This window comes from Pezoporus occidentalis, unplaced genomic scaffold (assembly GCF_034315485.1).
Source record: "Pezoporus occidentalis ecotype Australia unplaced genomic scaffold, CSIRO_AGI_Poc_V1 ctg123, whole genome shotgun sequence".
Classification (NCBI taxonomy): Eukaryota; Metazoa; Chordata; class Aves; order Psittaciformes; family Psittacidae; genus Pezoporus; species Pezoporus occidentalis.
Window position 1 is genome coordinate 258,056 of NW_026913027.1, and position 17,361 is coordinate 275,416.

Sequence of the window (17,361 nt, forward strand, 5' to 3'; positions counted from 1 at the left end):
ACAATGAGATAGATGTGTTTATTGCTATTGAATTACCTAAACTTAAAAGGTGTAATAGCCAGATATAAGTAAATATTGCTATACTGGTTTTACATTTTCATATACTTTTGAATAAGCAAGGAACCAAGAAATCTATGCTAGTTTCAGTCTGCTGTTTCTGCAAGCTAACTGTCTATTGCTTGTGAGTTTTTGTTGCTGAACACTCATTGATTTATGTTTGTTAGGATCGTGCGCATCGTATTGGTCAAAAGAAACCAGTACGGGTGTTTCGACTAATCACTGATAATACTGTTGAAGAGAGGATTGTAGAAAGAGCTGAAATAAAACTGAGGCTGGACTCTATAGTTATACAACAAGGTATCAACTGCTATATATGTTTGTCTGCAACACAGTTGTTCAATCCCTGAAAGTATGGGTTAACTAACTGTACAAATGTACAGTGTGAGAGAATGCAGGCCTTGTGTATAATAGCAGTACACTCAATCAACTAAAGAAACTATAATGTGTAAGTTATGCACTTGTTCAGCTGAAAATGTTGAAAAAAAAATGTTTGCCTAAATAACATGGGCATAGACTTACACGAAAACTCTAAATGAGGAAAGCAAACTACAGCTGAATAGATGATACTTGGGATATGCTAAAAAAGAAAAAAAAGATATTGTTTGACAGCTAAAAATAATTACATATGCTTCTTACCACATCTGAATTTATTGAATATAAAAGCTACTTTGTGTGTGTTTGTTTAGAAGCTCTTGGAAAAATAGTTTCACAAAAACTTAAGGTTTTCAAGCTGAGTTTTGAAGGTTGGTTGTATTTCCAAAAAGATGTGCTATTGTAAGGATGCTGATCAAAATATTGGTGTTTGTTGAAGAGATAAGAAGTGAATTTTTTGGGACAGAAACTAGAATTTTGGGAAGAATATGCACAGATTTGGGTTGTAATCAGTGAAGTGAGTGTAGCAGTTCTTAGTGGTTACTACAGAATACTTTGTCAGTTTTCAGCTTGAAATAAGGGTTTGATTTTAAAAGTTCAGCTAAGCTTGTAAGAATAAAATCTTAAACATAAAATTTGGATCATCTGAATATGAAACATCCTTTGTTACATCTTAATCTAAAGTTTCATTGGGTTTTCTCTCTGCTTTTTAATTTTATTTTTAGTTTTTATTTATTTTATTTATTTCCCCTCAAGTTCCTGATTTCTGGCTGTTTTCAGCTAAAGTGAAATTAATTTTTTTTGCCTGTATGGTTCTTATGATTTTCCTTTCTTGTTTTGCCAGTGAACTAAAAAAAAATTCTACTGCTTGCATGGTCCTGCTCGAACTCTTGTATTGTAACTTTCAATATGTTTCTTCTAATTTTAGGAAGGCTCATAGACCAGCAATCCAACAAACTGGCGAAAGATGAAATGCTGCAGATGATCCGGCATGGAGCCACGCATGTTTTTGCTTCCAAAGATAGTGAGCTGACAGAAGAAGATATAAACACTATTTTAGAAAGAGGTGAAAAGAAGGTTAGAGAACAGTTCCATATGGAATTTGAAGGGTGTCAAACATTAAATATATATGTGCACAAAATAGAAACAAAATCTGGTTATGTAAATATATTTTATGCCCGATTATTACTTTATTGTTCATAAATATTTTATGGCTTATGAAAATTTTGAAGAGTAGAATGAGTGAGTTATAATTATTTCAGACTGGGTGCACCGCATCTCAGGCGCTGTTTGTTTCATGGTCTTTAAAAAAGATGTTAATTTTATGCCAGCAATAAGTGACGTAATTCATGTCTAAATGTACTCAAAACCTGTATGGAACTTTATTAGGGAATAGGTAGCTCTATGGAAAAACGAACTGCCATTTCAGTTCCAAAGAGTTGGGCATAAATTGAATTTAAATGTAAAAGTTAAGTGTTGCAGTTGTAGGGCTACATTCCTGCATAATAAATTTAGTTTAATGGAAAGTCTTGGAGTCAGATTGTTCAAAATTGAAAAGTATCATGGGTGTCTCTTGTTCAAAGAAAAATGTAAAGAAAAGTTTGAATTGGAAAAAGACACTGGGAATGTTTTAATAATGCTGCAAGCTGATTTTTTTCAGAAGAGCCTGGCTTGAGTGAGCCTGAAAGTATCTTCTTGTGCTTCTAGACAGCTGAAATGAATGAACGATTGCAGAAAATGGGAGAGAGCTCCTTACGAAATTTCACTATGGACACAGAAATGAGTTTATACAACTTTGAAGGTGAAGATTATAGAGAGAAACAAAAGGTAATTTTTTCCCAAAGTCTTTTAAGATGAGGTTAGAATCAAGCATGAAGGCCACAGTAGAAATTTTATGGCTCTAAAGGTTAGAGCTACTGAAAAATTCTCTTGGCTCTGCAGAATCATCAATATTCTGAATTTTCGTTAAATTAGCTTTCAGCCCTGCTGTTTTTCTTCACAAATTTTATCCTTTCTGCATCAAAAATACTATGTTGCATCCTGCTATACTGCAGCAGTCAGTATTACTTTATTGCCACCTAACGGGGTGGGGGGAAAGCCCAGGCCTAATGACGATTTTATATATAGAACTTGGATTTAAGTCTTCTTTGTGGTAAAGGTTTTAGTCATAAGCATTAATGTGAACTTGTTTGTACAATGATTTACCTAATTCTGGAAGGATCATCCACAAAAAGAGATATTATTCAGCGTCCCACAATGTCAGCACTGTACCTGTGTGTTTTGTATGAGACATATAGCCAAGATATCCTTAAGGTCTTGTTTGAAATCAGGTACATGTACTCTTTATTTGTTGACTACGGAATGCCCTTCTAACCCAGGTTTCTTCTTAATTTTAAAGAAACATTTAGAATAATAAAATACATAATGAGAACGCAGTGGAGCGTATGCATATGTGAAGTTCTGGTTTTGTATTGACAATATCATTACAAGAAGCCAGTTGAACACAGCATAGTCTTGAAATAGACTTTAGTAACTTTATTCAAGTAATTTAGTAAAGATTAATTTCCTGTTAATGTTGTTTTGTTGCTTGTTGGTTTTTTGCCAGTATTATGTAGTCTCTGTAGAGGTTATTCATTGTGCTCTTTAAAGAAGCAGCAAATAATTAATATCACAAGATACAGATGCAGAGCCCAAGTGGCCAGTCCTTCCATTATGTTTTAGTAGATGGAATTGTAACCTTACTCAGGTGTCTGAAGTAAGTAGAATACTGTGAAAGGACCCATCCATGCCACTGCACTGCTTTATTTGTGTATAGTCTTTTATGTGTTTTAATACATGTTATAATCGGGTATAATTGCTGGCTTATTTTTGAGCTGTTATAGTATCCAAATTGAGCACAACGATTAGATTTGCTGTGCAAAAATCTGTTTCTGTTTTGCAGTGCCACATTGGTCATTATTTTTGTGACTTTAGGAAAGCATACAGTTACTTTACTTTTTTTATTCTATACTGCATGTAGCTAAGCATGATGGAATGGATAGAGCCTCCCAAACGAGAACGCAAAGCTAATTATGCAGTCGATGCATATTTCAGAGAAGCCCTACGAGTCAGCGAGCCCAAAGTCCCAAAGGTAAGAAGTTGGCAAGTATAGACAGCATTTTATATTGGTCTTCTGCTCTTCTTCTCTCCTGTGTTGCATCCCCAGCCTTCACCCTGTGCTGGTAATAAAATGCATGTATTTACAAAGGGATAGGTTGCCAATGCTGCTGAATTTTGGCAGTTTAATTGCACAGAAATCAAACTTATATATTGTTAATGTATTTTTGAAGGCTCCTCGACCTCCAAAACAACCAAATATTCAGGATTTCCAGTTTTTTCCACCACGGTTATTTGAACTTCTGGAAAAAGAAATTCTGTATTATCGTAAGACTATAGGATATAAGGTAATGCTTCTGGTTTGTTTTTTTTCCCCCTCTTCAAATTAGTGAAATGTATTTGTATTCTTTATGGATTTACTGCAACCCTGACAGTAGCTAAATGAAGTCAGTGAGACAGCAGCTGAAAAATATGTATTATTCTGGTCTTATTTTTTGCAATGTGCTTCTCTTTGTGAAGGAAATAGCTTAAAACCCCCATTCTCCTGTTTCTTTTCTGCAGTGGAACAGAAAAAATAATCTGCAATTCCTTCCTTCATTAAAAACTTCATATCTGTGTAGCTTTATGTTTTGTGGTGGGTTCCTGGCAAGGAAATAGGGTAGAAAAAAGTGACAGTTCTGATGCTTCATATACTTCTTCTCAAAACCAAAAGTGTGAGGTGAGGTCTAAGGGGGAAAAATGATTTTTGGCAAATACAAGATTGCTTTCCAGGATATGATTTTTTTTTTTCTTTTGTGTTAGAGCTTTTGTATATCTTGTGCAGAAAGGCAGGAAGTAGCTTAAGGTAATATTGGAGTTGACTTTATGTTGATATGAAGGTAAGTAAAGTGACAGCAATTTTCCTTGCATTTTGCTGGGATAAAATGTTAGAAAGTGTGGAGAAGTCTGAATGTATTACTACTGTAAAAAGAAAATGAGACGACAGACTTACCTTATTTTACTCTTCCTACTGTGCCTTAGCTAAATTTCTTCTGCTTTCCTGCTGACATACTGGACAAGCACTGAACACAAGATTCTGTTTTGATGTTGCTTTTCATTACTTGTGCCAGTATTGGCTGAGTAAATCAAATGGATCCCCTACTTGCAGACATGTAACTTAGTTTGAAAAGCCTCATGTTTCATGGCAGATTGCAGCAAGAAGTCACGTATAAAATGTGTTGGAGAACGTAAACTTGTCATATGAAGCAACAGATAGGAAACTGGTGTTGCCAAAGAGTAGAATTAATATTAGCAAAATAAATTTTTAAGGAAAAGCAGAAGCTGTCTTAGGAATCTAGTTTGAAGCAAGAAGAATTTTATGTGGATGGCAGAGTAGAATTAAGATAATAAGAATTAAAGGAAGTGTAATTAGCTTAGGGAAAGAAATTATTCAATTAATGCTTCAACAAATAAGGCTGAGGGAATTGGTAATGTTGAGAGCGTGCCTGTAAAGAGAGAGGTGTTTCAGTCCTGTTAATGAAATCTGTCAGACTAGATAGGTCAAACCTGAACACTTGCTATCTTAAAAACTTAGTATGACTGTTCAGTGGTGGTGGAAGAGATAAATGTGATTAAGTTTTTTCTGCTTTGAAACAGAAGTATAGCTTTCCATCCGAAGAGAGTTTATTAAAACTGAAGACTGCCATAAGCAACATCAGAAGGTATCAAATAGGTAAAAGCCAAGCTTTATGTGTCAGGGTTAACTTGAACCACGCAAGCCAAGAAAGTTCTTAGCCAGATATTAAAACCAGCTCGTAACTTCCTTTGCCTTTTGCTGCAGAAATACCTAAGGTCTACAAAATCTTAACTGGTTACTGCTCTCTGACTTGTTTGCTGCTATGTGCCATGGAATTGCAGTACATGGTTTAAAGGTCACAAATACTAAATTGGTGCCAGTGTGGAGAGGGACAGATAAAATGTTGGTAGGCCTTGTCTACATGGTGTCTCTCTGCTCCGTCCTTTGGCAGTGTGTGTAGCTTTATAGTAAACCTGTCAGAACTTAGTATTTCACTGTAGTCATAAATTATAAGGTGTTGGATGTAAGAGAGCAGATCCTTAGTTAATGAAAAGTCATACTGAAATCAGTGTGCTGTGATGGCTGACACTAGGTGAGGCTCTGCTGCTCACAATTTCCCTAAGTTATGATGCGTAGAAGTGGGGGATACAGGGTGTAACAAAATTATAACATATGTTTGACAAAATCTAGTCCTACTTTTGGCAGGAGGGGTTAAAGCAACTAGGTCTGAATCTAGGAAAAACAATTTGGTAACCTGTACAGATCAGTGCTTAATATTTAATAGTATTTAATATCGTTTACATGTATTATACAGTGTTTCTCACTGAAGTTTCTTAAAGAAAAATAAATAGGACCCTTCTGTTACTTATAGGTGAATAAGATGAAACTTGTGAGACAAGAAGGAGCAAGCATAAATAAATGACAGTATTTGATACTCTTGGAGGATATTTTCAATTTTGAACAGTTTTGTAACTAAATACTTTTATGGTGGTTTGGTTTCTTCAGGATAGCCAAAGTGTGGGGTGCTGGTTTTGTTTTGTTCCATTTTATTCTGTAACAACAAATGCTTAGTGGGTATGGATGGTATCAGATCTAATGTGCTTATAAATTGTAAACCAAGGTTGACATAAAAGTGCATGGTCTCTTTAATACTGTTACGGCATTATTGCTTATTGATCCCCTGGTTTTAGGTCCCCAGGAATCCTGACCTCCCAAATGCAGCTCAGGTACAAAAGGAGGAACAAAAGAAAATAGATGAGTCTATGCCTCTGAATACTGAGGAAACTGAAGAGAAAGAAAAGCTTCTTACACAGGTAAAATAAAAACAGCTGAAGTATTCCATCTTATGTTTTTAATACTATGGAGTATAAATATTAATAATGATAAATATGCACAGGAAAGCTACACTGATGCTACGGAAGGAAGAAATGTAATGATTTTGCTTGGTTTTGCTTTGAGGGACCTTTCCTGTCCTTGAACAAGTTTCTTATTCACATACTATTTCCTTGAACGTCTGCAGCATTTCTGAGGCAAGGACTTGTATAGTGGATCCACTTACTGGGTTTCTCCTATGCGTATCTACCTTGCATGTTTTCTATCAAAAAGGGTTTTAATCAGAGAGGTCAAGCCTCTCTGTACTTTAAAGCATGTACTTTATTTACACAGATGCATAAGACACGTCATATCCATTAATTTTGTACTAGTTGGGATGTTAGACATGTTCCTTTTATACTAGTTTCTTGGCTTTTTGAACTGTTATCCTGATGAGTAAGCTTATTAAAAGCTAAACGTTAAGGAGAAGGCTGTGTCTCGAAGTAACAGGGTTTTCTGATTTGCCACATTTCCTGAAAAAGGACTGGGGGTAGTGTACCTGGTGAGGAAATCTGCAAGGTCACTATTTGACTATTAATTTCACCTGTTTATAGGGGAGGAAGTATTTCAGCTGGTGCTGATATGCATGTCAGTACTGCTGGTAATGATTAAAAAGAAGTATGTGTGTATGTTGACTTCTTGTAAAAATGCTAATTGTGGATTGAGCTTATTCATAGAATCATAGAATAGTTAGGGTTGGAAAGAACCTTAAGATCATCTAGTTCCAACCCCCCTGCCATGGGCAGGGACACCTTACTCTAAATCATATCACCCAAGGCCTCATCCAGCCTGGTCTTGAACACTGCCAGGGATGGAGCATTCACAACCTCCCTGGGCAACCCATTCCAGTGCCTCACCACCCTAACAGGAAAGAATTTCCTCCTTATATCCAACCTAGACTTCCCCTGTTTAAGTTTTAACCCGTTACCCCTTGTCCTGTCACTGCAGTCCCCAATGAAGAGTCCGTCTCCACCCTATTCAGGTGGAGAACTGACAGAGTTCCTTGTAGGTGTATTTCGGTGCTGAAAGAAACTCAATGCACTACAAATCACTGTTCAGGCATGTGATTTTCTTGTTTGTTTGCTTGTTCTTCATGTTATCTCCTTTCCCTGTCTTTAAATAGTAATGTGTCATTCTTGGATGATGCTTTTGTGCCCTGCATCTCACTTAACTGTTGTTCAGTTTTGGATTCATTTCTTCAGTACGTAACAAATCTTCTGTTTGACAGTGCTATAGAGTTTCCATCTGAATGCAGCTTTTTGGACTAGAGATCATTTCTTGACATACTTATGCTTTCATCCAACTGTTTGTCTGGTTCAAGGTTTGTAAATGTCCAAAGTAGGAGCTCTTGCTTTAGATACTTGCACTACTCTAAGAGCTTCTAATGACACTTGCATTGCTGCACCCTATACACCAAAGACATTTGTTGCTTATATCTGTTGAAGGGTGACTTAAAATTATAGTAACCTGTCACTGAGCTCGTTTCTTTGGTGAATAATACCACATAAAATGTTTAAAAAGAAAGAAGACTAAAGAGTTCTTACTAATGCATGTGGAGTCATGCACAGAAATAACTTTTTAGACTATTAAGGATTCAGTAATAAACCCTGGATAGTACAAGTTTATGGAAATCCTGAAAGACCATTAACCGCCGTAATTATGTGCCATTGCAGAAGCATTGCCAATTGTGGCAAGTGGTACATGCATAAGACAAAAAGTTTGCAAAATGTTTCCCTTCTACCTGGTAATATCTTGATCTCCTGCTGCTCACAGGGTTTTACAAACTGGAATAAGAGAGACTTTAACCAGTTTATTAAGGCTAATGAGAAATATGGCCGTGATGATATAGACAATATTGCCCGTGAGGTGGAGGGAAAGTCACCTGAGGAGGTCATTGAGTATTCAGGTTTGTGATATTTTGAAATGGTTCTTACTAACGTGCCATCACCATCATTTTGCTGCATGTTCTTTTAAAATTACAAGATGTAGAATTTGGATGTGTATAAGAATAATAGTTTAAAGTGCTGATGGTTCTTTTCAGAAGAAATTCTGTTAGGTTGAATTTGCAGCATATAAACACATCTTCAGCTGCCTTTATCCCTCAGTTAAAATTTAGAACTTGGCATAGTTAATTAACATTGACAACATAGTCTTGTAGAATCATGAAGTTGCCTTATAGTGGCAACATGCTTCTTTATGCTGTGAGTATACGCTATTTTAGCTAGTACCAAACAAACTGCGTCTTTGTTTTTTGTATTTACACAAAAAAAAAATTGCATTTTACAAATTATCTTTTGCATTTTTAGCTGTTTTCTGGGAACGTTGTAATGAACTACAGGACATTGAGAGGATTATGGCTCAAATTGAACGAGGAGAGGCAAGAATTCAGCGGAGGATCAGTATCAAGAAAGCTCTCGATGCCAAAGTAATCATTGCAGGTTTTTGTTTTGCAGCTGACTTCTTCCAAAGTCCTTCAGAAAATGAATAGTTGGGGATGGGAGTTCTAGCATTTTATATAGCATATGCCACGTATCAATAATCTGCGCTAATATGTAACAAGTCCTTGATGTAATATCGTGTATTTAATAGTCCTCGTTTTTGTTTTGCGTTCAGATTGCAAGGTATAAAGCACCTTTTCATCAGTTGCGTATTCAGTATGGAACAAACAAAGGGAAAAACTACACAGAAGAGGAAGACAGATTTTTAATATGCATGTTGCACAAGATGGGCTTTGACAAAGAAAACGTGTATGAAGAACTAAGGCAGTGTGTGCGCAATGCTCCTCAGTTCAGATTTGACTGGTTTATCAAATCTAGAACTGCCATGGTAGGTATCAGTTACATGGAATATGCCAATATATCGTGTAGTTGGTTCCATTTTTTACAACGCCATCACATAAAATCTGGATTTGTACCAGAATATTGATGTCTAAGAAACAAGTGCTGGAAGAATAACTTCATTTTTTATTCTCATTTCTAGTTTTTAATGAAATAAACTTTTCCCTTAGTACAGCAAACAATGCAGCTGAAACAAACAGCTCAGGAAACCTGCCAGGATGAGGTCCCATGTTACCCAAAGGGATTGATGCAGAGGTTAGACTATCCTTACCAATGTCCTTGTTACATTTATTGTAAAACTAAATTTTTTGTCAGTGTCTCATAAAATGACTGCTTTTCAGAATTATTTGACAATATTAAAGACTGAAAACATCTGAATTCTATACTGTTTTTCTAATATTGGTGGTTAATTTCTAAAAGCATGAGGAAATTACTGATTCATATAAGAATCATTGAAGCAATTTGTAGTAGTGAATAAAGATTATCACATGTAAGTGCTTGAACATTTTTCATGCTTTCCTGAAGACTTTGTTAATACTTAGAGAATATAATACAAGTTTTAATTTTTTTTTTCTGTCTGCTTTAATACAAAACCACATTGCTCTTGGCTGTTACAAATGAGTTGAGCACACTGTCCCTTATACAGCTGTTAAAGTTTCTCCCCGTTGTCTTCTAAGCAAATTAAATGCAGTGCTGCAATCACTTAACTTAAACACCACTTCGTACACAAATCTGGATTTTCTAGTAGTTCAGTGTAACAGTTGTAGAACCTTTGTGCCTTATTGTTTACTGCTTTCATTTCCTGGCCTCAGGATTTGTTTATAAAATGTACTTTCAGAGTTCTGGGTATGGTACCAGGAAGAAATAAAACATGAAGTATTTAAAATGTGTATTTTAACAGGTGGGAATATTTTCTTTTCCCAGTGCTACTTGTAATTATGCATTACAATTTCTGCTTGATATTTCAGCAGTTAAAGTGCTTCTGGATAGTACAGCAGTGAGCCCTCAATTAGAATTACAGGCTTTACGTGCTAAAATGTCTGTTTGGAGAAATACTGTATTTTTAAATTATGTCCTTGAAGAGAGAAACCTCTAATATTTAGTCTGCTAGAAAGTTTCTTTTAAATTGTCTGTGGAGGAATCCATTTAAGTAAACTATAGAAATGGGTACTAGAAATTAAAATGTAGCTCTACATTTAATAGTAGTTGATGTATAGTTAGGTTGAGTAGAGTTAAATATTCTATTGAAGTCTTGTAGATCCTTATATTCTATATAACTTTCTTCTTTAAAGGAGGTGGGAATTACTGCTAAAGTGCAGGGATATGTTCTGTGGTGTCTAATTTTGAAATTGAGGCACTGGGGATGTAGTGAAACTTCTGGCCTGCGTTTTCTCTTAAAATTCTATTAATTAATATTTCATTTCTTCTGCTGTTACACAGTTGAATGGTATGAGAATATCAAGCTAAAGTAATCTTATAATTTTCTATGTGCATTTAATTTTAAGTGTCCTGTATTGTCATGGTACATGTGGTTTCATAATTTGTAACTGCCAAACTCTGATGCATTTTATGTATTCAAATATCCTGACATTTGTGGAAGTATTAATTTCTGTGGGTCCATTTTTGTACCAGTTTGGTATTTTTATGCAGAAATGTGCTGGAAAGTCACTTGGTATCAAGAATAATGAACCAAGTATAAATACAGATCTTTGTAAAGGAATAAATAGTAAATTCAGTGAAAGTGGGTAAAAATTCTTAGAATACTGAAATTCACATTTTCAGTCAAACTGATATAAAACAAGGGAGAAATGGCAGAATAATGCTGAAAAGACCTTACCAGGCTCTCTGGGAAAACTTTGTTCTACTAACCACTAGATGTCTCTTCAGTTCCATATAACTAGTTAATTTATCTTCCATCTTGTTTCTGTTTCTTTTCCTTCTGAATGTTTCTCTTTGGAAAACAAGAATTCTGCTTCATTTATTTATTCCAAAGCCAGATAGTTTACCCAAAATGTAAGTTTTCAAAGAGATTGAGAGTGCCCAAAATGGTCATATTTTTAATTTTTTAACCAGGCCTAGAGGTTTGCTTTTTCAGGTTTAGTCATTATTGTTCTTTTATTTCTGGCCTTGCAGGAAGAATGCGAAATATCCCGGCAGTAGTGAATCATGTATCTGTTTTCTGAAGTCATAAATTATGCACATTCTCATTTTGCTTTCTGCAAACTCTACCCAGTGTAAGACAAATGACTCCTGTGTAAATACAGGGATATACGGGCCTGTTGACAGAGCTTAGGACTACTTTCACTCCCAGGTCAGCATCTCTGCCTTCAGTCATGCAGAAGTTGATGGTTCAGTGCTCCCATCTTATTTATTGCAATACTAGTCTTTATAGCTATGAAGGGTGAGCAAATTACATTTTATCTCTTTCCATCCTAAAGAGAAAAGTATCAGGCCCCACTAAATAAAATCTCATCTCTAAAGGTGCCAAGCATTTTAAACTCTTAAGTCTATTTTTATAGAAATAAAATGGAATGGATCAGTCCATATTGAAATTTCAGTAGCTCGGTGCGGGGTTTATCATGCAGATTCTTTCTGATGGTAAGTGTAGAAGAAACCTGTGTGCATGTCACATCTTACTGTCAACTGCTTCTGTGATTCTCCAGAGAAAAATTGTTTTTGAGCCCATCCTCTGTCCACGGCAGATGTTCTGGAGTACTCCATCTGGATTGTTTAACCATGAACCTGTACACTTTAATAAATGTATGTATTTATGCAAGTATTTTTCCCCAGGAAGGAGGACGATTTTTCTTAATGCCTTAGGCAAATGAATCAAGGTTATTTCTTAGTCCTTTCTGATTAATTGCTTGTCTGAATTTAACACAAACCAGTTTCTCATATAGTAGAAAGGTTATAGCTGATTGTTATTATGGAACGGCTTATCATCAGTCTTCACCTACAGTTCCTAAGTCTTTGAGTTCAGTGTATGCAAATTTAAGTGAAGTGCTTCTGACATACAGACAATCCTCTCTCTACTACTTCTGCTTACCATCTCTTCAACTATAGAGTGTAGGGGTTGGGGTTAGAGGTTCTCATTTGTTTGGGGATTCAATGCGTGTTGGGATGGCTTGCACTGAAAAGTATTCTCAGACTTGTTGCCTTCTTATCTTAAAAGCTGTTGTGTGGGTGGAATTTGGGGGTTTGCCATTCTTGTTGGCTGAAGTATTTTAGCTCCAGCAGGACTGTCACCTTCCAGGTCACAAGCATAGCACACTAATTGTTATGATTGAACCTGTATGGCGGGGGAGCATGGGGTTACTTTTGCGTGTGTGTGGTAGGAATGACTCCTTATAATACTCTCTTTGCAAAATGGTGCATATCAGACTGCAAGGTTTCCAAGGGAGTTGTAAAGAAAAACGCCCTGAAGAAATTTGGTTTTCATGGTAGGAAATACTTATGCAGTGGCAGGATTCTCTCTGTCCATTCTGAATTGCAGAGAGTTTATCCAAGGCCGTGGAGCACCCTTTGCAGGGGAATCTGTGGAAACCACAGAACTACAGGAATGTGGTTATTAAGCTTGAGGGTATTAATGTCTCAAAGATGAGTCATATGCGTGACTGTTTCATAACGTTCAGGATCAGGAAAGTCTGCAGGCTGCATCATTATCCATCATGTTACATGATGGTTGAAGCAATATACAGGTTACAGATGCTGAGAAAATGGGAACTAAGTCCTGAGCAGAAAAGGTCACCTGTTCACTTCATTGCAAATGGACCAGTTGCAGGTTAAGATTTATGCTGTTAGATAATTCTAGGATAGCTTGTTGTTCAAAAATTGCTCCATTGAATTTAATAGAGATAAGGCATATTTTTCTACCTTTTTTGTGTGAGAAGAAAGCTTCCTGCTTTGAGTTGCAAAGAAACCCCATGGAATTACTGTTCTCAATGTACATAGAACATACTGAAATATTTTTTAATGTATAAATGACCCTTTGACATTTAATCAGTTTCAGGTGGCTTGGGAGTCTTGGAAGTGCTAAGAGCATTTAGGGCCTTCTACCTTTTGGGTGCTATTTGACTTAAAAGTACGACAGTGAATTCATAATTGAAAGACTGTCTATGTTTTTAGAGCTCTACAGTGTCTTATCACAAGAAGCGAGTCTGTGCTGCAGAAAAGTATTCCTTAAGATGGATTCCTTTTTTTAGGAAAAATTCCCTTTTGTTTCTGCTTTAAAGATGTACTTGGAGACTTCTTTTGCTAAAATCTGGCATAGCGTGCTGGCAGGCTACAGTTTGCTTTGTCTAAACAAGATGAAAGATCTTAGGGTGTCAGTTTGGAAGATACAGGCAGTCCTGAAAACTTCTTGTCAGGAATTTGGATATTGTAGTAAATATCTCTCCCTGTTTATAAAGAAGGTTGCACTAAGGTAAAGACAGATGAACAATAACTAAGCTAATCTTACTAGTACATGAATATTGAAAGTGTTTGGGAAACACAAATATGATGGAATTGAAGAATTTTGAAGATATTAATGTAAATGAGATAATCTGCGTAATTTATTTAGAGAATTTGATGTTGTCTGTTTCCGTAGGAGTTTCAGAGACGCTGCAATACTCTCATATCACTAATAGAAAAAGAAAACATGGAAATTGAGGAGAAAGAAAGAGCTGAAAAGAAGAAGAGGGGAGCAAAAGTTACAGCAGTATGTTTAACAGCACTTACTTTACTTCTAGTGGAGTGAAGTTCAATTATTTTGTTAGAAAAGGAAAAAGATAATTGGCACTGACTGGTTCAGTATAAACCATTAAACTGAAATATTTGTCTGTTCACAACTGTCCTAGTTTTTAATGTAGGTAATTCTCAATTCATAGTATTTTGGGGGTTTTGCCCCCTCCCCCCCCCAGTCATTTAATTAGCAGAGGAATACTCTTCAAGAAAACATAGCACTGGCCTCTTTCTACCTGCATATTACACCATATGTTCCCTTTAATTTAATCTGATCATTATTCCTCCCCCATATAGTAGTTCCTGGAAGAAGAAATAAGTGGTTTTATTTTAAAGAGTTGTAATCTTTAGAACAGAATTGTGTATAAGTCAAGGTCCTGATCTTGTAATCCAGTTCATGGTATGTGTGGTACCTGTACCATTGAGACCGTGTAGTGATTTCATAAAGATAGAAGGGGAAGTGGTATTAAGTGTCTAAAGCTGAGATTTTTGTTTCCCCTTCCATTACATCCTACCAAGCTGAACTGAAATAGGTAGTACATTGGAGGGAGTCACTCATCTTCCTTTTGAATAGTGAAGTATGTCAAATTATTTGTCTTTTTTATAATGCCACCATTTAATTGAATTTATAAATTTTCCCTTCCCCATTTTCTAGTCACAGAAGAGAAAAGCAGACTTGGCTACTGAAAACTCTGGAAAAAAAGATGCCAAGAAAGTGAAGTCATGAACCTGAAAATTGAATGCTAAACATAAAACTGTCATGTTCTTCTCTCCATCTACAAGTATTAATTGCCAAGTTCTTTGTAATCATGGTACTCCCCCAAATCCCACAGTTTACTTTTGCAAAATTTGTATCCTTTACAATGTCTTTCTTTACCTAAAATGTGTAGCTTTATATCTTATGCATTCCAGTATTTTTGTGTACTGTATTTTGTGAGTTTCATGTCTTTGGCAAAATTCACTCAGTCCTTGTTTTTCTGAAGCTTGTGCTGAGGTTTTAGCTTTTATATGTTTTATATGCTGCTGCTTTGAAAGAAAACCTAGATTCTATAGCTGTATTATTGTTGTTTCATATTTTAAATTTATATGGCTGTTGGAAAATAAACTGACTTATTTGAAGAGAAATATACTTCACCTTTGTTCTCCCTCCCCTCTCTTCCCGTTTTGCATTGCGACATTTAGAATGAATGTTAAGGTTTGTATAATTGTGCCTTCATCACTGATCAGATTATTTTCAGAGGAGTACTTGGGATCAGGAGCATGACAGAACAAAAAAATCTAATTAGACTGACATCCTTGTTTGCTGTCAGCATTAAATTGACATTTTTCTCTGAAGTGTTCAGAAGGAAAGCCAGCAAATACTTGGTTTTTTTTTTTTCTTCTTTGTCAGTGGTTTCTATTGGGCTCATACATGCTGAAGTACAGGGTGAGGTGTTTTTCAGAATGACCTCTAGATGAGAACTTTCCTATGCCTAAAGAACAGAAGTAGTCAACTAGCAACTTATTTTTTAAGTAACAAAAGAATCTTCTGGCTGGTAGCTGTGCTGGCTTGTGCTAAAAGATCTTTGTTGCTCTAATTATCTCTGCTAACTTTCTGCTTTTACCTTTGATTCACCATGTCAGTCAGAAGCAATGGGGATATGTTATGGTGTGCTCCTTTTTAGTATTTCTATTTTAATGAAGGGATGAAAGTGTTGGATGTATGACTTCTTGACTTTGCAAGAGGCAAAGAATGGCCTTTATTAAGCAGGTTTATAGTTTCTGCTCACCTTGGAGTCTCTGCCTTTCCCAGATCAGCAGAACAGTGCCTGTGACATCTAATGTTTTACTTTAATCTTCTGTCTCTGATCTGGTGTCTAGTATGGACCTTGCTACAGTGAGACATGCCCTCATAATGTCAAGTCTAGATTAATGCAGTGTGCTTTACATGGTACTTCCTTGAAGACTAATTGTAAATTTCCTCTAGTAGAGTTTGCTTCCTTCTGTGGTTTGTGTTGTTTTGAGATGGGGAAAAAAAAACCCTTTTTAAACTCTTGGTATTTCATGCTTTGCATTCGCTACATTCTTCTGTATTTGTAAATTGCAAAACCTAGTATAAGGTTCTTGAATCTTAGGACAGAGTTCTGCCCATATTCTTTTATGCCACTTAAAATATATTGGAATGTCTTTTGAAGTTTTATGGGATTAATCTCTGTAAGCTTGATAAGTAGTTCCCAGCCTTTCTAGGTAGTCTGTGTTTAAGATTTGGGGCAAATGGGTGTGGTAGCTTGGTTGAGCATTTTGAAAGATGAATAATTTGAATTTGTATTTTGGAATGGAGCTTTTTTGGGGGGACCAAGTTATTAATTATTTCATTGTGCTTTAATTTGGAAGTCTTGTAGCATAGAAAATAGTATTCATCTGTTGAGATTCATCTGATGAGAGCTTCATCTAATAATGATGGGGCTCAACCTTCAGACAGAAGGTTAGTGATGGCTGTCAATGCATACTTTTAAATGAGTATGCAACCCAGATGGGATAGGTCTGCTCAGAAAAGAAGGCTGACTTTTCAAATAGAATTTTGGTATTGGAGTAGTTGACATCCTCTTTTATCTTTGGGAAAAGGACATCCCATCTAATTATGGGTTGGAAAAAAGGCTGTGCAGCTACATACATATATAATCACAAATCCCTGGAACATTGCTATTAATAGAGGAAGATACCTTATTTATATTTGTGTTTTGGCTCCCATGTCATTCAGTAGTTTCTAGCCTGGAATTATAAAAACAAGTAAGAAGAGGTGAGAAAGGCTGGAATAGCCAGTTGAATTTTTACTGAATTCTATGGGTAGGTCTAGACCTTATTCCATTGCTCCTATTTAGCATCAGGTGAATATTTTAATGTTTAAGTCTGTATTCTGGTTTTGTTTATTGTAATTAGCTTTGTTTGACTTGCATGTTTTTGTGTATCCAGTTTCTGTGTTGTAAGTGTATGGGAAGTCTTAAAATGGTAATATCTCAGTGTGTTCTTTTATGCCGATTGCTTTGAGTTACCACCTGAGTTAATGTTCACGCTTTTCCTCATTCAATGACATGATATACTAGCTATATAGCAAAAGATCATGCAATTGTTCTTCCAGATATTATCCTCTTGATCAGACAGCTTCTCTGAAGAATGATAGATGCTCCCAGGAACTACCTGTTATCTCTTCGAGTCTGTAGTTCCTAGTTAAACTGAATGTGCTGTTGAACAACAGTCCTTGAGAGCACTTGTACACTATATACTGGTTCCTCAGCATATTGGGTCTTCCCATCCATCATGTCCCACAGTGATAACTAAAGAAAATTGCTAACAGCTGCTGGTCAGGAT

The 17,361-nt window shown here is 36.0% G+C and overlaps 1 protein-coding gene across 3 annotated transcripts in view; it reads left to right on the forward strand.

Moving 5' to 3' along the window:
• Window positions 1–15,142, forward strand: part of SMARCA1 (SWI/SNF related, matrix associated, actin dependent regulator of chromatin, subfamily a, member 1) — a 30,301-nt gene extending 15,159 nt beyond the window's left edge. For 2 of the 3 annotated variants that reach the window (XM_062607432.1, XM_062607433.1), the window contains 11 exons: window positions 225–357; window positions 1,361–1,509; window positions 2,140–2,259; window positions 3,452–3,562; window positions 3,762–3,875; window positions 6,274–6,396; window positions 8,228–8,360; window positions 8,761–8,879; window positions 9,068–9,280; window positions 13,880–13,990; window positions 14,669–15,142. In XM_062607432.1, the coding sequence (XP_062463416.1) occupies window positions 225–357; window positions 1,361–1,509; window positions 2,140–2,259; window positions 3,452–3,562; window positions 3,762–3,875; window positions 6,274–6,396; window positions 8,228–8,360; window positions 8,761–8,879; window positions 9,068–9,280; window positions 13,880–13,990; window positions 14,669–14,740 (1,398 nt within the window). In that variant the 3' untranslated portion in view covers window positions 14,741–15,142. Of the gene's footprint in view, window positions 1–224; window positions 358–1,360; window positions 1,510–2,139; window positions 2,260–3,451; window positions 3,563–3,761; window positions 3,876–6,273; window positions 6,397–8,227; window positions 8,361–8,760; window positions 8,880–9,067; window positions 9,281–13,879; window positions 13,991–14,668 lie in introns of those variants that run through there. The other variant, XM_062607434.1, reaches the window with a different exon arrangement.
• The last annotated feature ends 2,219 nt before the right edge of the window (window positions 15,143–17,361 follow it).